This window comes from Embiotoca jacksoni, unplaced genomic scaffold, assembly GCF_022577435.1.
Source record: "Embiotoca jacksoni isolate LCO1_2020_lvr unplaced genomic scaffold, fEmbJac1.0.p SCAF_2, whole genome shotgun sequence".
NCBI lineage: Eukaryota > Metazoa > Chordata > Actinopteri > Embiotocidae > Embiotoca > Embiotoca jacksoni.
The window spans coordinates 23,382,994-23,407,888 of record NW_027185340.1 but is presented as its reverse complement, the minus strand read 5'-3'; the positions used below and the strand labels follow the sequence as shown (position 1 = coordinate 23,407,888).

At 43.4% G+C, this 24,895-nt stretch overlaps 1 protein-coding gene across 2 annotated transcripts; it reads right to left on the bottom strand.

The window, feature by feature from the left end:
* Positions 1-1,272: 1,272 nt before the first annotated feature.
* ndp (norrin cystine knot growth factor NDP) lies at positions 1,273-23,959 on the bottom strand. 2 transcript variants are annotated; one of them, XM_069155113.1, is made up of 4 exons: positions 23,554-23,959; positions 23,233-23,316; positions 9,244-9,741; positions 1,273-4,718 (listed from the first exon to the last, which is right to left on the bottom strand). In XM_069155113.1, the coding sequence occupies exons 3-4, from the start codon at positions 9,463-9,465 to the stop codon at positions 4,494-4,496; spliced, it is 447 nt and encodes a 148-aa protein (XP_069011214.1). In that variant the 5' UTR covers positions 9,466-9,741; positions 23,233-23,316; positions 23,554-23,959; the 3' UTR covers positions 1,273-4,493. The 2 variants fall into 2 exon arrangements, with proteins under 2 accessions (XP_069011214.1, XP_069011213.1); XM_069155112.1 differs by lacking the exons at positions 23,233-23,316; positions 23,554-23,959 and adding an exon at positions 22,502-22,882.
* Positions 23,960-24,895: the final 936 nt, after the last annotated feature.

Below are 24,895 nucleotides of genomic sequence, written 5' to 3'. Positions count from 1 at the left end.
CTTTCCCATTTGCCCACCAGAAAAACAACATAAGACAAAAGTGTAACATTTTTTTTTTACGTTTTCAGATTTTAGATTTGAATGTGAAGCTTTTTGCTCCTTGGAAACAAAAACCTTGAAACATTTGTTTAATCTTTTTTTCACTTTTTCAAATGACGTCCACCCCAGTTCTTAAGTTTCCCCATACTAGATTATTTTCAGGCAATATTGCATGTCTGATGTTGATCATCTAATTATTATTATTATGGACAATCACCACATGCATACATCAAAGAACAACTAACTAAAGCTAATGAGGCCTCAGCCGTCTCAGTTAATCAGATCATGTATATCTTCCAAAGTTTCAGCCTCTGTAGATGCCTAGACTGCCAAAGCCTCACATTAACTTTAGATCAAATCTGGTCAACTCTTAAGCACTAAACGAGGACACACTTTAAATGTGCAGCATGAACAGGAGAATTGACACACCGAACTTAAGCTACGCGTTTCTGTCGATCAATGAGCACTGACCCTGTCAAATAAATGGATAAATGAAATGAAATAAAACAGCAAGAAAAGCCTGGTTCAATGTCCATCTTGAGATGTGATTATTGTTTTAAGACAGACCTGATAAATGTGAATCTCTTTTAGTGTTCAGTATTTTATGAATATTTCCTTAGTGAAGTGCGTGCTGAGAGCGAGAGCACAATCCTCGGCCCCACACTAATGTGAAGGCAGTGAATAGTCATATTGTGAACCCTGCCGCACATGGCTGTTGTCCATGTTTCACGTCTGGCATTATAAAGGAATGTTAAACACACCGACGTGAATGAGGCACTTGTAGAGCAGTCCAATAAAATGCCTCTTTTCTATGATTTTTATTAAACGCTTGGATGGTTGTGATTAGGATCGAGAGTGAATAAATGTGTGGTGTGAGGGGGTATAAAAAGATCACATCTGCCTGCCAGCCTGCCTCACACCTGGAAATAGACTGAGATCGAAAACTGTATTTGAAGAATACTTCTTTAATTAGAAAGTCTGGAACTCACCAACTGTCTCTTTATGTTTTTTAAAAAAAATTTTTTTATTTCTGCCTGAAAAGAAAGTGGCATCAGCTTCAGAGCCATTATCTCACCCTTGCTGTCAGTCTGTCACGCTAGTTCCCCAGTTAATTACACCTCCTGCCTAATGTCACAAACAGCCTCTTCTCCACTAATGTGTGTGCGTGCGTTTGTGTGTGTTGATAAAGGAGAGGCACAGTGAGAGGAGACAGCAGAGAGAGGCAGATTAATCTCCAGAGTTGAAGGAAAACCGTTTTATTGGGTTCACGTGTGAAGCAGCCGGCCGTGCTGTCAGATGTCGTCGGGATTGAAGCATATTGTGCAGTTTCCCAGCGTACAGTAACGTTTCAGCTCTCAACAAAGACATCCGTATGGAGTGCATATAATGAACTGTATGTATGTGGATGACTATAGTAAAGAGTCTGTGAGTCTCAGAGCTCTGAACTCTTGCCTGCAGAACACAGTCACTCTTTCATGTATTTTTTTTTTGTACTCAATTCATCGACACAGGGAGATTCACTTTTTATTGTGTCTCAGCGTCCATCACTGACATGACTGCTAGAAGACAACTTCATCCAACTCGCCTGCCTTCTTTGAGTTTTTTTTTATTTTTTTGTTGTATATTTTTTTTTTCTCTTTTTTTTTTTTCTTGTACATCCATCTTTGTTGTGCCACAAGCTGCATCGGAAGAAACAGGTTTGCATTCATAGTGTCACTATTAGAATCTAAACTAGAAGCTGATGTCAAAGGTATTATGATGTAAAGCTTTATGGAAGCAAAGAAACACCAAGATAATTCTATGTTTCTTTTATGGTACCTGTTTGCCTAATTGTGAATTTTAACCACTACTGAATACCTACAGTCATGATAACCCAGAACATTTCCATGAGATCACGCCTCATTCGTATACTACTTATAGCTGAGCATTAAATGAATTTACATTCTGTAACCATGTCTCTGTACATCAGGTTTTTAAAGCTTCTGCAGTGGATTTTAAATATCCTTCATGAGGGATGCATGTAATCCAGGGTTATTGTTTCTAATTTCACTTTTTAAATAAGCCTCACTGTTCACCATTCATTTTCCTACCACTGTTTTCGAGCTGAATAAAGTTTTCACAACTACAATCAAAACATTTCGTACCATTACTATGGTACCGTAAATTCAGTGAGTTACGTTTGTGTTTTGAAGGCTAATTTAAAGGAGCATTTTTTAAGGAATTAGTGGCATCCAGCAGTGAGGTTTCAGATTGAGACCAACTAAAAGCCCCTTTAAAGTGTGGAGGCTCTCTATAGTGTTCGTGTTTGGTTTGTCCCTTATGGGGTGCTGCAGAAACATGAGAAAACATCATTATGAATGTCATGTTCCATTTCTGCCAATGGATTCCCCGAAATGTACACATTGAACCTTTAATTAGCACATTAATGTTATAACCTACCAACCAAGCTAAGAGGACAACCAGTCTAAAGGGGGAAAATATTTAATATGTAGCTATGTACACGTTCTTTTGAAGAAAATGAAAAGTGTACAGTGAGTGTTGACATAACAGTCATTTTGGCTTGCATGTAGGTTTCACCTACAAGGGTCACTTTCACACAGACTCACCAGGGGAGGTGTCTGTATGTCTTATATCTTAGCTTCAGGTTCCTTCAGTGGGAGGAAGTGGCGATGCGTCGTCCTTATACAGTCCAGTCTAATTCAAAGCAAAGTGATTTTTTTTGACCTTACCTGAATTTAAATACTGTAAACGTGTGAACTGGGCATGACTGCTGCACACTTATTAATGTGTTAAACCTCAGAAAAAACTTCATCAAGTTTCTGAGTGTGTAAAACTTTTCATTTACATTTCAAAATAAAATGTTTGAGTATTATATTCAGTGCTATCCAAATTTGAACATTAAAGGTAGTCTGTGGAGTTTTAGTAGCGCCCCGAAGCAGCTTTTGGTTTGTTAGTTTTGTGCAGACGCACAACTAACGCATGCCTGCCGACAGCCTTGGTCACGCCACTGATTGATAGGTGGCCGTAATGTGTGGCAGGAAAGACAACTTGTGTGTGTTTACCATGAAACTCTGCAGAGCACCTTTAGTATTCAGACGGGGTTACTTTTCAAAGGTGGGTATTCAGCTGCTTAAAAAAATTCAAAATATTCATGTCTTTCTTTGCTTCCAAAAATCCTTCATTTAACTATTCCAATTCTGAAGGTATGCTCTGAATTCTTTGTGGTTTGAAACTGGAGTTTTAATGATAGAAAAACCACAGCTTGAACAATGAGACACTTTAAATTCAGATAAACCAACCACAAGTTCTGGAGGCCAATAAGTTTGAGCCTGACAAACATACACACACAGACACACACAGACACACACACACACACACACACACACACACACACACACACACACACACACACACAGACAGAAAATGAATTATATTGAGTTTAGAGTTCTGTATTCATCGTGGTGGACGAGGAGGGAAATGTACGCCGGCTTTACAGACGTGTGCAGAGCATCATAGAGCTGTTTTGACGAGCATCTTTCCTCCAAGTCAAAACACTGGACATGTCATTGGTAACAATACACGACAGGCAGTTTTATCAGTCCAGCATGATGGCAGCTGCTGTTCCAACGATGTTGATAGGACCGTCACAAAGATTCAAACTTTATTGACAGTCCGCACCACCACCACCCCGAGGCTGATCAAACCTCCATCCTCGGTCGTCTTTTCAACCCCGGGGGCTCCTTTTCCACGCTCCTCTACTTCTCTTTTATTGTTCACTGGATGAGCTCTCCTGTCAGCCTCGCTCATGTTTTACACAGCTAGATGAAAGTCTGCAGGGAGTGTGTAAAATGTTATTGGGTGAGTGAGCGCGTTGCCAATGCTCCTTCGCAGATCCACCACATTTCCTGTGGACCCACCGCTCCTCACCGAGCTGTGTCCTCTTCGTAACGAAGCATCTTGTTTTGTTGTCGAGAGCGTGGTGGAGCTTTTATGGAGTTGCGAGAAGGCTGTTACAGATATTGGTAATGAGCTCTTATACTGTGGTTTGTGAGCGTGTGTGTTATGAATGACGGAGACCTGTAATGAGTGTCGTGTGTCTCTGCAGTGTGGAGGGTCTCCGATTGGCCCGTGGGAGCAGCAGTTTGTGGTGTCTGGCCTTGTGAGCTGGAGAAATATGCTTTGAATGGTTTCTACTGATTGACTGTGCATAATGGTGAGGGTATAATATGTTCTATCTGAGCCCCAGGGGCTGCAGGTCAGTTTGAAGGCCCACATGAGGGTGATCTGATTGCACCAAACTATCACTCTCCAGTTAACAACAAGCATCTCTGGTGCAATTTTCTAAACCAATGATCAACCAAAACGCCCTGGACAGCTTAAGAGTTAAGGTCCGAGGCCAAGAATAATGACGGATCTTGAGAGTCTCGAGAGTGTGGGAGGGAGCCGCCGCCTGCTCAGCTGCACTCCTCACAGTTGCAGGCTAGGATGTATCTGTAGGTGGCCGTAATGCGAGTCCCGCCGGCGCAGCGCAGCCTCACCGCCTTCAGCTTGGAGGTGTGCGGCCGGCAGCAGGAGCAGGTGCTCTTGAAGGGCTGTTTGAGCACCGAGCTGAAGGAGATGAGGGGGTCGGAGCGGGTCGTATGGCTGCAGTGGCCCTCGCAGCGCGCCAGCAACACCATCTGGAAGACAGCGCGCAGAGAAGGAAAAGAGTTAATAAAAAACAGATAAGTCCTTTACGTGGGTTTTCCTTGACCTTCAGGCTGTGTCAGGGATGAGGAAAAGGCTCCCGGAGTACAATGAGGCAGTGTTGGTCTAAAAGCGAGTGGCCTGTTTGGGGTGCGAATGTCTCCTAAGCCTCCCAGCCTCGGCCTTGCACCTGCAAAATGAGAGATAGCAGCGGGAGCAGTCGTACATTCCTTCACCTGCTGCAGCTCAGAGCTCAGGGTCACGCAGCCGTTCGTAAAAGATTGTCCACGAGAATCTCTGTCAAGCTTTCCCCAAGTTCGATCAGTCAGCTCCAATACATGCATGTACATACAAAGCTCTGGCCTGATTAGTGTTGTGACCGTCTGACTGCCATTCCTCTGTGTGTCACTACATTCCTGTCGCCTCCCTAAACAGACTCCTGTGTCATGTCCTTCTGTCAGCTGCTGCGTGTCGCCACCTGTGTACCCACTCTGACAAGAGCCTGTCTGGGGCTATGGCAGGGTGACGCACACACACACACACACACACACACACACACACACACACACACACACACACACACACACACACACACACACACACACACACACACACACACACACACATTAGGAGTGTTGTCGCCACTTTAAGACCATTTGTCTTTGTCCTGGCTGGGGATCCGGCTATCAAACCCTCTCCTCCCTCCTCTGCTGGCCTCCTCTCTGTCTGCTCCTCCTTTCATTCATGACCAGCGACATTAAAAAAAAAACACACACACACACACACACACACACACACACACACACACGCACACACACACACACACACACACACACACACACACACACACACACACGCACACACATATTACCATTCACCTCTTCATGTGGCTTCACTAAGCTAGTGATAAAGTGGGGCTCTAAAGAAGCAGTGCTGAGGTATTCAGATTGAGTTCTAACACAGCACTGTAAAAACAGTTACTTGAGTAAAAGTTTGTAAATACAATCAAGAATATCTACTCAGTATTAAAAGTGAGTGTTTCATTACAGTAGAACGTCCAGCAAGCTGTAATACAGTTATATATTCCATCAGTAGATTATTATCACTGATGCATAAATGTAAAATCAGGATTATAGTCCATTATGGGTTAATTTGAGGATTATTTTTTATTGTTGTGAGAAACTGGAAACACGATGATTAACAGAAAAGTCCAGTAGCTTTGTATAAACTGTCAGTTAAATTAGTAACAAAAACACATTTTATAAATGATCCATGTGTTTTGGATGCACACATTTGAATCTGTTCAGTAGCAAGCAAATATAGCTGTCCAATATAAATTACAGCTGTAAAGTCAGCTGTGGCTCCCACATCACATTGTGGTGATCAACGTCCCGTCACGGAGCTCAGATCTCTGTAAATGATGGAAGGCGAAGGTGACACATGTCGTCCGTTGATACTTTCAGATTGGTGGTCAGTTTTTACTGCAACAACAAAACATTTGTCAAAAAAATCAATCCCAGGCTATTTTGATGAGTCAGTGGCTTGAGTTAGTTACAAAGTTCAAACACCCGACATCCTCTGTTTCCTGTTTTTAAAAAATGTTTGAATCTGCTTTGAGCTTTTAGAAAGTTGGTTGGTCAGAACAGCCATTTGACGATGTCACGGTGGGCTCTACTTTGTTCTGACATTTTATCGACTAAACAACTGATTGATGACTCAATAGTGGAAGTAATATTCAGTTTCAACTCTCATTCTTAACCTTTTAAATTAAGTTTGACAAGAACAAAAGAAAAAAGGAGCAGGTTTAAATGTCATGAGCGCTTCTGAACAAACTCCATCTGCTGATAGAAGGAATTTTTGTCCGTCAAAAAATTCAACATTTCTACAACTCTGAATCCCTCTTCCATCATATCTTAACCATACAGAAGAACAACAGGCTTATGGGTTTAGGGTTTATGTTTATTTGTTTTTTCAGAGATTCCTGATGGGAAATAATAGAAAAGGCATTTTTTTTGATGCATGAAACCTCCTGTAAATGCCGCGGTGATTGAAAAGCAACCTTCAAAGCTTTTCGTTTTTTGTGTTCTTTTGGATGAGTGATTGCTCAGACCACACGACTGACTCCACGGCACTTGTTCTGTAAAATGCCCCTCTAACTGTCTCTGTGTGCAGCCCTCTACCTGTAGCTGTAGTAGCTGATTCCGCTCTTATTCTCCTACAAACCTGTCAGTATGCCGGTGCACAAAGACCACAGTTAGAAACAAAGCTGACACATTGGTATCATTAATTAGACCTCGCCTCTCAAATCCTCATAACTTTGAGTTTGGTGGCAGTTTATAGAATGAATCCAGCGTCAGATCCACTTTTTAAACCTGAAGACCTTTGAATGTCATTAAAGGAGCAGTGTGTAGAGTTTAGAGGTTGCAGACTGCAACCATCTGAACCCCCTCACCTCCTCCTCCCAGTGTGTAAGAGAAACCTCGGTGGTTGGAAGAAATATGAAGGTCCTCTGCGGAGTCAGAGTTTAGTTTGTCTCTTTTGGGCTACTGTAGGAACATGACGGTGGGAGAGGACCTGCTCCCTATGTAGACATGATTAGGTGATTATACAGTAATGAAAATATATTTATGAATATGATAGTCTATTTCTGCAAACAGATACTGCCTTAATGTGCAGACCCTCAAGTTATGAATAAAGTTGTACCGTAAATAACCACAACATGAAAACCATATATTTTGTTAAACAAGCTGAACATCTATTCTTACATGAGTCTATTGGAAATAGGATGGTTTCATTGACTTATTTTAAGCCTAAAGAAACTAAAACTCTGAATTGAAACCTTTGTTTCCATGGCAATACTCAGTGACACCTGCTGACTAAAAGGAGGACACATCGCTCATAATTTGTGAATATTCCCAGAAAAATGAAGTCCTGATTCACAGCTCTGACCATAACCAGCTCCAAATATTGATTTGATGCATAAAAAGTTGAAGTGGGAGTTTAATATGACATGACTCTCTTTAGTCAACGTCCCGCGGCGGAGTACAGTCAGCAGCTTGAAGACAGCACATTAACCAGCAGACTGAAGTTTTAGTGGAGCCATTAAGAAATGACCATTAATGAGCTGCTGCTGAGGTCAGTCAGGTTAACTGGACAGAACAGCCAGCAGCACCAGTTATAAATGCTATCAATACTTTTTTCTGCTGATAAAAAATAACAAGATTCGATTAAAGCTTTTTTAGCGTCTGAACTTAACAAAATGTGCTGTTTTAGTGACCGGGAACAACATTCAAAATGGAACCCAACCCTATTTCTTTTGAATTTGAAGACTCAAACGCAGAGCCAAGATAACCACGATGAAATCCCCAGGTTTGGTTTATTTCTCCCCTCAGAGCCACAAAAGACATCATACTGTTTTCACAGGTGGAGTTCAACTCCTTGTGATATGTATACTGAAGTTTATGTGTAAAATTTGTGTGAATATATATCTACAATGGTAGAGATATGTTCATAAGTCCTCTTTAAATACATTCATTTACATTCTCACACACACGCAGTGAGCAGTCATGGTGCAGGTGGATTTTGTGTGCAGGCTGAGGTGTAAAACGTTCGCTCAGCCGGGCCTCCGGTCTGCTCTCTGTGTTCTGTAACAGAGAGCCCGGCTCATGCTGTGAGTGTGTTCAGCCCTGTCTCTCCTGCCTCGCCTGAGCTGAGTTGTGGTTTGGCCACCTGCTCGATGCACTCAGAGTCTGAATATTAAAAAAAGACCAAAGAACAGATCACTCACGCTCGCAGAGCAACTGCACTGGTGCACGACAAAAGGAAGGAGAGAAACCTGACGGCACCTTTTCCACAATGGCATTCACGTGCTGGGCAGCGGATCATCAGTCTCTTTACATGAAGTTTTCAAATTGCGTGAAACTTCAGAATGAGCTCTGCATCTCCACGTCGTTACTCACTTCTCCAGCCCATCTCTCTTCCTTTAACCTCTGGCAGAGGCAGCAGAGAGCCGGCTGACACGGAGATGTCCACCTCAGCCAAAACTCAGTCCCAGCTGAGGTGCAGAATACGTCTGCAGCATGGCCGGTGTCCAGCACCGCACACACACACACACACACACACACACACACACACACACACACACACACACACACACACACACTCCCTGAAAAGTAAAGTGTGACTTGTCTAAATGAGGGGAAGATTTAGATGTTAGAAAAGAGGGAAGGAACGACAGAGTGAACAAATGGAGAAAGATTTCAAGAGGCAACAATTAGTAGAGAAAGAAATGTGTGAAGGAAATCACTCTTGGAGGATTATTATTTTCTTTTGCTTTGGGATTTTCTTTGTGCCTCTGAGGTTTAATTTGGACCGAACTGCTTCCCTGATGTTTGTAACAAATGATTTCATTTGTCAGGTGGCCTGACACTGTTAGTTTTAACAACTTTATAAGAGTGCGTGACTGCAGTGCGGTAGGTTGGCTTACAGTGTGTGCTTGTGTGTTTTTTTTTTCTTTACCTTGGAGTTGCATTTATAAATGGGGTGTGTGATGGTCTCCACAAAGTGGTGCCTCATGCAGCGCTCGGGGTCCGTGTCCCCCAGGTGCGGGTGTCCGTTATCGCCGGCCTTGCTGCTGCTGCTGCTGCTGCTGCTGGCAGACTGGATCAAGCCCAGCAGGGGGCAGCACATCAGGACCAGCAGGAGGCCTGAGGGGGGGCCCACAGAGATTGAGGGTTTCATGACTGGGCCACCCTGAGGCTGTCGACGGGATGTCCGACGCGTCCCGTCGTTGCTGTTAACCTCTGTGTCTTCTTGTCTTTCTCGCTGTCTCACTCACACTTCTGTCCGTTTCTCGCCCAGGCTGATTTATAGAGTCTCACAGTGGAGGATTGTTGCTTCTCTTCTGTTCCTGCTAGTTTAGTAGTGGTTCAAAGTCAGCGAGCTGCAGGGAGAACGGTAGCAGGAGGGTTACTTCATCAGGCCGCTCCATCCCCCAGCGTCTTAATCCATCACAGTCTGGAAGAAGAAGACAAACAGGAAGGCTTCAGTGGAGACACGAGCAGAGACAAGAAGAGAAGCAATACGTCGGTTGTATATTTTGTCTATTAGTGATACTACTGCGAGGTGTGTGTAGTCAATAAAACAACCTCTCCAGACAGCTTTTCTTTTTTTACTTCTTGTCAGTATTTGACTGTTTGTGTGCGTCTCCAAAGCCGGCTGCCTCTTTTGTCTCCTTTACTCGACGGTACACCCACACACTGAACACACATGTAGACGCACAACTCCTGGTGCTTTTATTACACAGGAGAAACTTAAGCCATGCACAAACAGCCCGCAGCTAGGCCCTTTCCTCTCCCCGAGAATGACTTTTTCATTAAAACAAATCACTCCCAACAAGCCCTCTCATGACTGCAAACCCTCTGCCAGTCCCGCAGCATATTTTCATGTGTATTTACGTTTTTTTATGATTTTATAGTCCTCCTGACAATAGGGTTTGTGTTAAGAGGGAGCTTGGTGCTGGCCGAGGCAGCTTCACTAAAAGGCAATGTGTTGTGAATTAGTGGGAGGTGTGTGTACATGCCGGGTCATGAGGTGAGAAAGGAGCGTAATGACAGCTCTATGGACATTTTTAAAATTACTGTTAGCCTGGTCTGTGTGTTGATTACTGGAGTGGTTTAAACCATCTACTCATAAATTCTTACTTCGTTTGTGCAAATATTTCTTCCTAATTACGAACGCTTGATTTATACTTGTGCGTCAAAGGTCAGGTTGAAACCACAGAGGTCATGCACATAGCTGCTGAGGCTGTTCTCCAGCTGACATCTGACTCCCCAAAAATGTGACTGTTGGATTTAAACAAGTGATTTACTGAATTCGTTTGCACCATTATAACTTTAATAAAGCGTAAATTGTAGTCTGTAGTCTTTGATCAAAATGTAAACAGGATGTCACGGTGACATCAGAAGCTGAAGCAGAACTTTCAAATTTACTAAACACAGCAACTTACCTGCTCGTCCTCTAGAAATCTACATGCTGCTTGGTTTTATTCATAAGTGGATATATGGAAATATGTGTTTTTTTACTCTTATTACTAATGCACTATAGCCGAGGTGCCCAAATTCATGTTTTTGTTATGTCAAATGCCATTTTATTATAATGGTTTCATTTGACAGAAAATTAACATTCTAAATCTGAAATATAATTTTTGAATAATTGAAACACTTCTTTTTATCCTGTGTAATACTTTTTTTTAAATTGTTTTATTATTTTGCAGAAATTGTTGTCAAAAACGGTCATTTTGCATATTTTTCTAAATGTTCTCTTCTCAATGAGCCACTGCCTCAATCTCTTATCTTGACTGGCAGCCCAGAGTCAGTGACGTAGGACACACTAACAGCACAGAGACAATACCATCATTCTTTGCAGATAAGACCAATGCTATTTAAAAAAGGGAAGTTTAACAGCACTGCGCCGTACATTGATGCAAAACTCCTATTATGTACTTTTTAGCTACAAAACATTTACTGTTTAAAGCAATTACGGTTTGGATTTTACAGCACTTAAGAACAAGGAGAATAAGCCGGAGCTTGTGGGCCAAAAAAAAGAAGGTGTGGGCCAAACCGGGCTGCTCTGCTCTGCACTATAGATTAAGAGGGAAATATTAGATGAAAACAAAGATGGTTTTGTCATGCAGTTTGATGCTGCTGGCATAAATTTGGTAATTCAAGTTATTAATTTCCCGGTGACATCTTTGATAGTTTGATCAAGTGTCAGAAGGTATTAATTATTAGTCCTCACCCTAAATAGATCATACATTCGCTAACATTAGCTTTGTCAGTAGGTAAGACATACTGTGTGTAAAGTATTTGACTGCTAATGTTCATAGAATAACTAGTTTGTGGGGTGCATTAATATTTGGTCAATATTGAGATTATAACCTGATGAATCTAATAATATCGTAGATATGCATGAACAGTGGGTGCATACAAAGTCAGAGCAGGAACATTTGGCAGAATGAAAGCAGAGGAAATGATCTAAGAGCGAAAAAATAAATAAACACACACAATGCTTCCTAATGCTTCATCGCTGAACAACTGATTTCCTGATTTGTACTGAAACCAAGCCTTTACTTCAGCTGTACCCCCCCTCCTCCTCCCACCCCACACACACACACACTCCAGCCCCAGTGTTTTTCTTTCTAAGGGGAATCATTTAACCTTAACATTCCTCATGAGAGAAGGCGAAGTATCATTTGGCCCGTTAAAATAAATACTCCCCGAGATGTTTCTTTGGCCCGTCGAACATGTGCTGCAGGGTTTACATAGCTGGCGGCCCCGGCCTCTCGGAGCTGCAGGCTGCCTCAGAGAGCCAGCACCCATCAGCACCTCCGGCCCTGCCAGCCGTACCTGGCCGAGCATTACAACGACCACTGTTATCCCCATCTCTTCTGAAGTATCACTATCAGCATCGTTTGTGGGCTTGTCTTAGACATTACACACTCCATTAGGATCGAGCCAGTGTATAAGATGACAAGACATAATGAAGCAGGAAAGTTGAGGCATGTCATTCAGATTAGCCCCTATGAGGATACGATTCATACAGATATACAGCTGTTACAAGATGTTTCCCTCCACCTCACCGAACTAACCTTGAAGGCATGGCCGGATCAACTTGTAAGGGAGCACTAAGGGCAACAATCTGCTGTTGGGCCTCCACTGACTCCCCGGCAACCTTCACCTACCACCCTGGATGCGCCCGGTGGGGTGCGGTGCACACAGCAAAGGACCGCTTCATTATATGAACCAGAGAACAATCAGTACTCCAACAGAAAAACAGTAAGGTGCCCCAGGTTTCTGAGTCAGTTCAACTTTTCTGAAGAAGCAGCATCTGGGCACACCATGAAACCAAAGTAATTTGTTTTGTTTTCTATGAAAAAAATTTAGACACTTTTTTGTGTTGCTCATGTCACGCATAATGGATGACATGTTCCATGTGTTAGACACATGTATCTGTAACAGGTTCAACTCTATTTTTTTGTGTTTTACAAACACAAGTACAATTGTTGTGTATATACGATATAAAACAGGCAATCTACTTTTCACACTGTACCTGAACGCCACCTTTGGAGACACAGATGAAGCTGCTACTGCTCATGCCACACTATCTGAGAAGACGTGGTGTCCACATCTTTCTGTTAAAGTTGCTTCAATCATCATAATAATTTCATTTCATAATAACTCTTGATCAAATGACTGTGTGTAATAGGAAAAGGGTTTGCTCAGAGTGCAAAACCTCCAAAATTAGGGGACTCTGCTGCGCCCCTGTACTCCATAGAAAGTTTTAACTTCTTTCAGCTCATTATTTTGGTTTTCTGGCACACAACTTTAAGTTCTTAGATCCTCACATCATAGTTTTCAGGCACAGCAGGTTGTTGTTTTTAGAAAAAAGCTCTAAAAAGCCACTTTTCACAACCTGTCCAGTAACAAAAGCAAACAGCTGTTGAACCTGTGGTGTATTTAGCAGCTAGAGTCCCATACTTCCCCCAGACAGTGGTGGAGAACAAAACAGAGTTCAGAGGAATGTTAATATTAGATTTCACCAGCTAACTAAAGACAAATCTAAAACTGATGTTGATGCACACTGTATCCATTGGGTGTGTCAATACACAAATGTTAGCTGGATGATTCTCCTGCTTTGTATGGATGAGCAAAAAGCACATGTGACTGCAGCATCTTAAAAACCCTGTGAATGGATTTAATAAAGTGAAAACATGTTAAATCCATTCAGATCAAACATGACAATGTAACTGTATTTATGGTCACAGAAGAAAAACCTCTTCAGCATTGCCTCATAAATCACAATTCCCCCTTCGAACATGTGTTTTTGTTAAACAGACAACAGGTGGTGGCCTTACCATGAAGTCAAGCAAACACAGATAATGACAGGAGTGATACGCCTTGTAAATACCAAGCCAAGCCAAAGAAACGTTATTTTACCCCAAATCTTCGAATTGGTCTCGAGCCAGCTCTGTTCTCTCTCATTAACAATTAGCTGAGCTCACCAGACTTTCCCACCATAATACCTTTTTATGTGCAGCAGAGAGATGATTGTCTATTGATTGTCATCTGCCTGTTATGCAGCCAGCTGACACAGCCCTGCTCTAACTGCATTGCTATGCAAGCAGGGACATCCCTCACTACAAGGTGACTACACATCATAATTACTGTCTCTTTTGGCTACTCGTGCTAAAGCTCTGAAAGCTGGTGATGTCAATACATAGCTATGACTGGCAGCTGGCTCAGATAATTGGGGCTTTTAGGATAATGTATTGAGAACAAATCTGAGTGAGGAAGTTCATTACTGCGCTGTGACTGCAAACTTATGGATGTGTGTGATGCCTGTCTGCCTTCAAGCCTGTCTGTGCTGGTTGTCTGTGCTGTAGGTTGAAGCACGAATGAACAAGGTCAGGAGGTTTGGAGCAGTTGAAAGGCCTGCGTGGTCTTCTCTCCTTCAGCTCACCCTCACCAGTCCTGCTCAGATTTGTAGAGCCTCAAGAGTCATCTTATCTTGTAGACCCGGGCTACTTTGAAAGAAATGAAGCTGTCCGAGATCTACTCCTATATTTAGTAACATTTATTCACATGGCTGAGCTCCACCCAAACCAGCTGAATAAGCTTATTTCATGTGAACAAAAACAAACTGATACTCAACACACATTTTGTATCACAACTGTTTAACAGCATGTGCATGTTTTTTTCTGTATGCTTTTAATTTGAAAAGATACGGCATTCTGCCGACCAGCGGTGTGACTTTGATCTGTGACCTTCTCAGTGACAGACACTCGCTTCATAGATCTGGCCCAACCCAAAATATTGTATTTATGTCATTTCCTTAAACTATTAGCACCCGTTTCTTTCCGGCTCAGTGTGAGAGTCTCTGCTGTGTTTTCTAGGCACATTGCCGTTTCTGTCCTCTGATCTCTGTGTCCCAATTTAGGGCGGAGCTTAACCTCTGCTGCACTGACACCATGTGCAGCAGACACAGGTGAAGCGAATGAGGGAAGACTGTCCACTCGTTAATCAATCACATTGATCGTGTCATTCTCTCAGGCAGGTTAAAAAATAAATAAATACAAAATGCTGAAATATACTTGGGTGGTCCGCCAAAGCTAGTCTTGGTATGCGAAACACTGCATATTGTTGGAACCTTCAGCAAGCTTCTCAGAAACAAGTAATGAGCTACTGGTAGCTTGTGAGCGTCGAGTTGGAGACTTCTGCGATAGAATGACCCGAAAACTCAAAACCACTACGATCCGCGTCTTTCCTGGATCTGTCGTTTGGAATCAACCCCATCATCCACTCTAGTTTGTCTTTCTGATGTAATTACAAAACAATTCCCCTCTGTGCCAACCTACTTTCAGCCAAATCCAGTCTCTGTAAACGCTCCTTGTCCATCCCCTCCTTGTGTATCCCTGTGATCAAGCAACTCCAAGCACTTGTACCACTCTGTTGTACTGCTGAGGTCCGATCTGCAGTCATTATATTTGGGAGGAGTGTTGGATCCAGACTCACCGTGTCACCTTGGGTCCTCACTATTTTCATTACAAAACCTGACTATGTTGGCAGCAGAGCTTCACAAAATACAGAAAGTCATTCGTTCTGAATTACCCGTGAAATTTCAGCTCCATTAAAGTAAACAACTGCACTCGATGACTGGTGGAGAAAAAGTGCTGCGAGGCCAGACTCCAACCAGTAAACCTCCACCAGCAGCAAAGTCAAAATTTCCATTTGATGAGGTGATGGACTTTTTTGAGGGGAATGCAGAGACATCTTATCTGTGTTAAAACACATTCAGATACATTTTACTTTGACAAATGAAGCGTGATGTGGACAGGAAACAGGAGGTCAGGGTTTTAGGTACATCAACTTACAGTCCAGGTTCTGAGTTCTGTCATGCTAAAGCCTCGGCCCTGACATCCATCCAGCCATGTTCAGAGCTCAGTGGAGTGGGAATAGTGTGCACAGAGTACAGGAGAAAACAGTGGCTTAAACTGTTGTTGCATCTGCAGAAGTCAGTGGAAGAAGGCAGACATCTTGTATTAGCTAACACAACCTTGCCAGATCTGAAGCAAGTCCAAAACTCGTAGTTCATTATTAGAGGGGAGGGGTGGAGTGGGGGCTTTGAGGTGGATTTATGTGCAAATATGCCATTAAAGGCCGAGACACTTGGCTCATAGAGGCGAGACTCTATTAAACACAACTAAAAAAAACTATCCGTACGTGCAGTTTACAGCAACAGTGGGAGGTCTGCCACTTCTTTTTTTTTTTTTTTTTAACTCTTTAAACATTGGAAATAACTGATTTTACTGGAGAGCATCCTGCAACTCCAAAATTAATGTAGTTGGTAAAGACTGTGCTCCTTGGCTTTGTTGAGTAAGCTAGTGTGACATGCCAACATTTGCATCTCATAAGATACATGAAACAGACAGCACCCTCCAAATTCCTTAAATGCTTAGCATTTAAACCATAAATGGAAAGTATCATCGTAATAACTACAGGCCCATTTACATTACTTCAACATGTGGAGAAATCCAAAGGTCGACAGACCTGACATCCCTGCTAAACTATGCTCAGACGATCATTTAGCAAACAGTCAAACGTTCAGCTCCACGTTCCACTCAAACATCCATCCGTCTTGGCTTCCCAGGTAAGAAGCATTCCTCCGAATATGTCCACTGCCTCAGACAAATTGCAACTTCAATAATTTGGCACGACAACCCCAAAAATCCCAAGCAATCTCCTTTCCTCTTTAAGCAACCGATATGGAATTCCCGGTACTCAAAAACTAATTAGAGAGCCAATGCAGGAGGCCCAGAGGCAGATGAAACTATTACACGGCATACATCATATGTAACCTCAGACCTATCTCTACATCTGCATTTACTGCTTATTAAAGAACATATCATCTGTCATAGAGCAAATCAAATTAAGCAAATTCCACTTCATTTTTGTAGATCTAACTTTAGCTGGGTTGCTAAGGGGCAGATCATTTAAGACGGGCCCAGTATCTGCACCCAAACCCAGACCGGGTTCAGAACATCTGGGGAACCTAACCACATAACTGCAACCCCTCTTTACATACCGCGACCCTTCTAGTTTGAAGCTTGTGGATTTTGGGAGTTATGAGACGGTGATTCCAAGCTTAAGGACTGAAGACATTGTGATGTCTCTATAGGCTCTGGTACGGTGGCACTGAGGTGCAAAACACAACAACAAAAAGAAAACGCAACAACAAAAAGAAAACGCAACAACAAAAAGAAAACGCAACAACAAAAAGAAAACGCAACAACAAAAACGAGCAGTCCTGAAGTGCAAAACACATACATACAAAAAGAAAACGCGCAGCAGTCGGAAATTATTCATCCATCCTTGTATCTATGGTTAATAATGAATATGATGTCATGCATATGCCTGGTTAATGTTCTGCAACATGGAGTTTTATCTGTTGTGATGTGAGATCATGTTTACTAATAAAGCCAACGTGTCAAAATCAATACAAGTTTTAGCCGTTTTGGTGACGGAATTTCTGTCATTGATTGGTCCGAGTGTCTATGGAGGCTCGGCTAACATTATCTCCGTTGACTACAGCCAGCTTTCATTTTTGCTTTCGGCACATCTATCGGTGGTAAAGAAGTGGCATACAACGAGGGATCGGTGCATCAGCAACAGCTGATGCAACAGCTGCTTTCCCATCTCGGTGCTGCTGCCTGAAATCCTCTGGAAACGGAGCTAAAGTTGACGGAACAGCTGATGACGCTATTTCCGTAATTTTTGGGCTGCAAGTTGCACTTCAGACTCCTCCTTAATGTTGTTGTGCTGGTTTGTTCTTGTATTCGCGATTTGTTTTTCGGGACTGTAAGTGTTTGTTGTTGTGTTTTTTATTTTTGTATTTGCGTTGTGCACTTCAGGGCTGCTCATTTTTGTGGTTGTGTTTTCTTTTTGTGTTTGTGTTTTGCACCTCAGGACCACAGGTTTTTGGGGAGTTTTTGCATTTTCTTTCTGAATATGCGCTTTGCACTTCAGGACTGCTCGTTTTTGATGACATGTTTTGTACCTCAGTGCCACCGTACTCTAGTAGGAAAAATGCTGCCCCCTCCCTCACACGGTACAGTGGCAGACATGTCTAAGTGTGCGTGTTTACATATATATATAGATATAGATGTAGCTGTATATAGCAAATTATTTGATTAGTATTAGAGTATTTTTATAATGTGTTACTGCTACTTTAACATAAGCAATGAATCTGAACAGTTCTTCCACCACTGTGAAGGTGGGACCATTTAAAAGGCAGTAAATGTGGAAAAAGTCAAATAAACAATTCTCCTAATGCAGAAATAATTAGTTGACTAATGAATAAGTTGATCAGCATCATCAAATTAATCAACAGAATGAATTAATTGCTTGTGTCATTCTTTGGTGCTCAAATGGAAGCTGTGCCTGTGATGTGAATATCTTCAGGTTTTGGGCTGTTGGTCGGATACAACAAACAATAAGAAGACTTCACTTTACCATACAAGAGTCAATCAAAAAGTTATGTGTCTGTTCCTGCTGTGTATGAATGGAGCAGAAACTTTCATGACTAAGTATTACAAGTTAAGTTGCCAACATTACTGCAACAACACGTTCCTGTAGATACATGCTGCAACAACATCAGGAGAATACGTCCTCTTCTCACTCAGAAGGCGGGGAAGGTTCTGGTCCAGGTTCTGGTCCAGGTTCTGGTCATCTCACATCTGGACTACTGTAACTCCCTCCTGGCAGGTCTACCTGTTAGCGCCATCCGACCTCTGCAGCTCATCCAGAATGCTGCAGCTCGACTGGTCTTTAACCTCCTAAATTCACTCCCACTACTCCGCTGCTCCTCCTCCTCCTCCTCCTCCTCCTCCTCCTCCTCTCCCTTCACTGGTTACTAGTAGCTGCCCGCATCCGTTTCCAAACATTGGTACTTGCTGTGAACAGATCAGGTCCAGTCTACATCCAGGACATGGTCCAACCTTACATCCCAGCCCGTACAAATTATTGTGCTGCGCCCCAACGGAGACAAGAACAGTCTCTGAACTTTCTGATCAATCTTCATAGTTGTAGTCACTTTATTACTCAGACAATTTACAAACCAAATGATTAACCAGTTTAATTAAATATAACACAGAATAATCAATAATAAAATAACTACTATCCACTGCTGTAATGGCTTCAGAAATACACTGAAGGAACAGCCAAAAGATTTGAGGTGCAAAAAAGCCACAATGGAGATTTGTTCAACAGGTACAAGTGAAACAATGGCATTATCTCCAAATCTTATGAAAAGTGACACCATGAAGCCTCCATACTGTACCAGCCATATGTTGTGTACAACATAATTTCTCAGTTCTTTTGTTCTTACCAGTGGGGTGCATGTATAAATATCCCCTGCCCACCTCACTTATAGGTCTTTGTTCTCTCACACATAAACCCACACACATAATGAATGCGTATACAGTACACAGGGGCTGGTACGCTCGTGGATGTTGTGCTGCTGCTGTGGGGCTCCAGACATTGCTGGGATGCTGGTGTGTGCGATGGCACATGGGCCAAGCTGAGGAGCCAGATCTTCAGAGGGATCCTCTGCTTTATCACCCAGGCCAGCTGGCAGCTGAGTACACAGTTGTTGTCCAGAGATGGGCCTGTCTGCAGTGGCGATGGGCAACTCGGTTATGGAGCTGCCACGCTGACAAAACAGGTGCATCAAAGGACGCCGGAGAACAGGAGAATTAGAGCGAAATGACAGGCAGAGTGGGGGAAGAGTCATTTTTTGAGCCATCATGAATACCTCTATCTGTTCCTCTCTTCTGCTGTTCAGCTACATCATTGCACTCCTCTCTGATTGGCTCCAGCCCTGCACCGTGCTCACAGTTTACGTCATGATTTTCTATTCACCTCCCCACCTGCCCTCATCCCAAACCTCACCCCCTCCATTGTTTCACCAGCTTTTAATAAACTAAAGGGCAGATTCCTGACGGCAGCAAAAGAGGGGAAGGGTGGAGGGTGGGGTGGTGTACAGAACCACAGACCTGTCCTCCAGCCACACACACACACACACACACACACACACAGACACACACACACACACACACACACACACACACACACACACACACACACACAGACACACAGACACACACACACACACACACACACACACACACACACACACACACACAGACACACACACACACACACACACACACACACACACACACACACACACACACATATACTGTATACGTACACACATACACACACAGTTTGGCATGCGGAGTGCCAAGCTCTTCCACCGTCTACTGACGCCAGCTCCCAAAACACACACACACACACACACACACACACACACACACACACACACACACACACACACACACACACACACACAAACTTCCTCTTCCTCTCTCACACACACATTCACACACACACACACACACCCTCGCCCGCTCTTACCCTCCCCACGCGCCAACCTCCTAAAAGCTAAGCTCCTCACTAAATATATCCCCCCCAGTAAAGATAAGACAAACAGTGTGGATTTGAGAGCGGTGTGCAGCCAATGACAGGCAGCCATGTGAGCCGCAGCTAAGCTCATGTTAGCTTTACAATGTAGGTTTCTCAGAAACAGTGGAGACACGGAAACAGAAAGAGAAGACAAAGAGGACATATCTGTGTGAATATTCCCAGTTTTCCATTTCTTCCTGGCTATTTTTCCGTGTGTCAGAGTTTAGGAGCTGCTCAGTGTGCGTTTTGATTACAAAAGAACCCCTAATCTTCCTGGGTCAACACTCATGCACCTCAAATCCTAAATCCACCTCCTCCGTTCCCTCCATCCTCATCAGAAAGAAAGACAAAACAGTGGGAATGTTGCGAGCTGCAGGCTAAATGCAGCGCATGAAACTAGATCAATCCTCCATTCAGCTCCAAGCCTGAGGCGCCTTTGAAAAAAAAAAAAAAAAGCAATCGAAAGGAGTCGTAGGCGTGTTTGTTTTATCGCGTTGGACCAGGTTTCTTCAGGCAGCAGATATCTGTCACATGCTTGTCTGGCAGGGTGGCGTTAAGGATCCTCTCAATGGCCTGCGGTTCGTGCAGAGCATCCATTTGTCAGAAGCGCATTCCTGCGGCAGTGAGACATTGTGAACTGCCTATCGCAGCTTCAACACTGTCCAAATAAATACACGCACAATGGGCCCCAGTGTGTGTGTGTGTGTGTGTGTGTGTGTGTGTGTGTGTGTCTGCATGCATGTGTGAGAATATGAAACATGAGAGTTCAGACACAAACACCAACCACTCTGCCTGAGCATTGCTGTCTATCTGCACCTGGTTGAATATGCAACGTTTCAAACACACCTCCTACTCCTCTTCTTTGCCTTTCTCCGCTCCGGTGGGTTAAAGGTGATTTTTTTTTTTTTTAGGTTGAGGATGCAACTGGTCAAGAGAAATAAAAAAATAAAAAAAAACATTCTCACTGTGCAAACTGTTTCTCATCTGGTGTCATCGGAAGTGATTTCTGGAGGGATGTTTGCATCACAGTCTCAGTCTCTTTCTCTTTTCCTCTCGTGTCAGACTCTCTCACTCTCACCTCCTCCAGCCCTCTTCTTCTCCACCTCTCTCACACATCTCAGTTTCATTCTGTTTCTCCTATTTATCGTGTCCTTCCCTGGCTCTGCCTGTCCTCCGTAGGGTCTCTTTCTCACATGTTTTTCCTCCCACTTAGGCTCTTTCTCTTACCCGTCTCATTATCCTCCAGTCCTTTGTAGTCACTTCATTTTTCATTTAAACACCATTTCCCTCGCTCTTTCTCAAACACACACACACACACACACACACACACACACACACACACACACACACACACACACACACACACACACACACACACACACACACACACACACACACACGCCTCTCGTTCTCAGTGAAATGGAAGTGGTAGCTCATCTCCTCCTCCTACCTACCACAGAGTCTATTATATCTGTCATCATCTCCTTCTAGCATAAGCCAAGCAGCCTCAGGGTCCAACAGAACAGGCCAAGTCAATCATCCACTCACAGACATAAACGCACACACCTGTAAAACACATATTCAGACATATCCAAAAGTTATTCACACCACCATTAACCTCCTGCACACACATACACACACACACACGCACGCACGCACGCGCACACACACACACACACACACACACACACACACACACACCCTCCTTACAAGCCCTGCGAGCTCCACTATTCTTCCAGCCTCACTGTCAGTGCCTGATTAGCAAACCCACCGGCGCCAACACAAACATGTTTCCTCCTATTACACATCATGTCACACTGCGTCCTAATCACAACCACTTGCAGTTTCTGGACTCGTGGATCGCAAAGACCTGCAATAAAAGAGGAATGTGCACCTGAGCTCAAAGATGTGCAACGGAAAAAAAGTGAGCAGAAGTGTCACTCAAACTCCGTGTGAGTGAGGCTATGTATGATGCTTGTACAGCTGCGGAAGAAAATGTAAAACAAACACCTGCATCATATCGTCTCAGAACCAGGCTGCAGCAGATTAGTGGTAATCTAATCTGCCAGAATGTAAATACAGGTTTTGGTAGAACATATTTTCAGTGTACTTGGTATGAAAATAGGAAGACAGGATCCCTTTGTAGCTGTAGGTGTGCTGATCCAGAGGTGTGACACCCAGGCTGGTGGTCTTACCTTCAGTGGCCGGCAGCAGACAGACAGCAGAGTTATCCAGAGAGGCTCAGATCCTGAATGCAACACCGGATTTGTTGTCCAACTATTGTTTCTCAGTCAGCTCCTCTCTCCTCTTCTTTCTACCTCTCTCTCACACACACTGATTGTCTGAGCTCTACTCTCTCCTCCCTCACTGTCTCTCTCTCTCTCTCTCTCTCACCTCCTCTCTCTGTTTCTCTCTCTCTCTCTCTCTCACCTCCTCTCTCTGTTTCTCTCTGTTTCTCTCTTTCTCCTCTGTCCCCTTCACACACACACACACACACACACACACACACACACACACACACACACACTCCTGCACTTTTCTTCAACAGGGAAATCAGCAGAAAGAGGGAGAGCCGCCTGGATGCTCTGCCTGTGAGGACGCTCGTCACATGTGGATCGTGACACAGCAATCATATATCACACGCCCTTTTCTCTCTTTCTCTCTCGCAAACACACCAGCTGACGCACCGACACTCTCCGTGACGGCAAATGGGAATTCCAGGCCTGGACGGCTCTGATTGCCCCATCAGGAGAGAGCTGACCAAAAGCTGCAGCCACTTTTACGAGGTCAGGGTTATAAAACTGTTAGCAGATTTAGTTTATTTAAAAACAACTGGCCCTTGTGGCCCCTTGCTCTTCACGCGCTTTCTCCTACCATGACAAGAGGGGTGGGGGCTGAGGAGTTGAAGAGGAGCTAAATAACTCACCTCAGCAGCCTTCTCCTGATGGGACCCTCTGTGTTGGAGGATCACTTCATGTACTCGATGCTGCAACGCTGAGATATCCTTCACCTGCAGGCAACATATGTAGTATTTGCATGTTGAATATGTCATAATAAAAACACAAAGTAAAAGCATGTTCATCTTTACTCATCATGACACTTTTTCAAATGTTCAAAATGATTAGAGTTAATTGTCCCAACACAAGGTAATTTACTCATCAGTTTTTAAACAGGTACAGGACCCAGTGGGTCAATTATTGTGGCTAGTTAAAGTCACATGGAGGATATTTTTAACAGTATACTTCACCGTTTTATGGTGCTGGAAGGCTTCTATGTTTGGAACAGATTAATACGGCCGAGCACAGAGTGGACCCAAACTGGAACAACCTCATCCATCATTCTCTAATGGCTCCATATGAAGATACATTGTGGAAATATAAAAGGGATAAACTATATGAATGGAAAGCTAATAATGAGGCCAGAGAGTCCTAAGTCCCTAAGTTCACTTTAAGGAATGATGTGACAGTAGAAACTGGAAGTGATACCAAACCTCTCATAGATCTGTGGGGGACAAATCTGAGGAAAAGAAGATACAGCCAGACCCATTATCTAGTGCCTTACTGGACATGATACATTTTTTTCAATATGTTTCACACAGAGCAGGTTAGAGATCAAACATGCAGACAAACTGGTGTATTATTCATAGTCTGGTTAAGTCAGAAAAGGGCAATCAAACAGTATGAGAATAACAATGTCTGTAATGCCAAAAAAGGTGAAAAAGAATAACATGGGCTGTGTGAGGCTGCCAACATGTGTTCAGATACTCATTGTATCGCACACAAACCTACACACACACACGTCCTGGTATGCAGAGTCAAAACTCTCGGGGGAAATAAGGGGAGCAAGCTGCACCACACTAAGTAGGGCTTAGTGGGTCAAAAGTTTAAGAAGCGCAATTACCTGAAAGACCTCGACTGACCCCCAAATTTCTCACCTTCTGTTTCCTCACACATGCACACACACACACACACACAAACACACACACACACACACACACACACACACACACACACACACACACACACACACACTTTCGACAGGGGCGATTTACAGCCACAGCAGGAGAGGGTGAAAACATATCCACCACCAACAGGCTCCTGGAGAGACAGAGAGCAGGAGACCCACGTAAGCACAGTTTGTATTTTGATTACACTTTCAGGTATTGTAAATGATCCCCGCTGTGAACAGTGTCAAATGAAACGCTCGTAACTCACCTGGACAGCATCTGACCGCCTCTCCTTTGGCTTACTCAGCCCAGCGTCCACATGAGAGGTGGTGACAGCGAATAAATGGCTTCAGATAATGTATCATAATATCACATTAAGAAAATGTGCACTGAAGCCAAATGTGAATCCCATATGCGGGGAGAGGAGGGTGGGGTGAGAAGTAGAGAGCGGAGGACAGACCCAAGAAGACATTGAGCAAAAAGCAGGGGATCCACTGAGATGACAAGGCACAGCAAAAGCAGCTTCCCAACAACTTGTAAAAACTCTCTGTGGCGAGAGTGTGGACATTAATAAAAGGCAAGGTGATGTTGTTGCTAAGAGACAGCTGTTGACAGGTAACCCGCACTTTAAAGATTATGATTA

Excerpts from the sequence above, each read along its gene's own strand:
- ndp (XM_069155113.1), bottom strand. The coding sequence starts at position 9,465 with ATGAAACCCTCAATCTCTGTGGGCCCCCCCTCAGGCCTCCTGCTGGTC. Across the intron at positions 4,719-9,243 it reads TTTATAAATGCAACTCCAAG|ATGGTGTTGCTGGCGCGCTG; the intron begins GTAAAGAAAAAA and ends GCTGTCTTCCAG.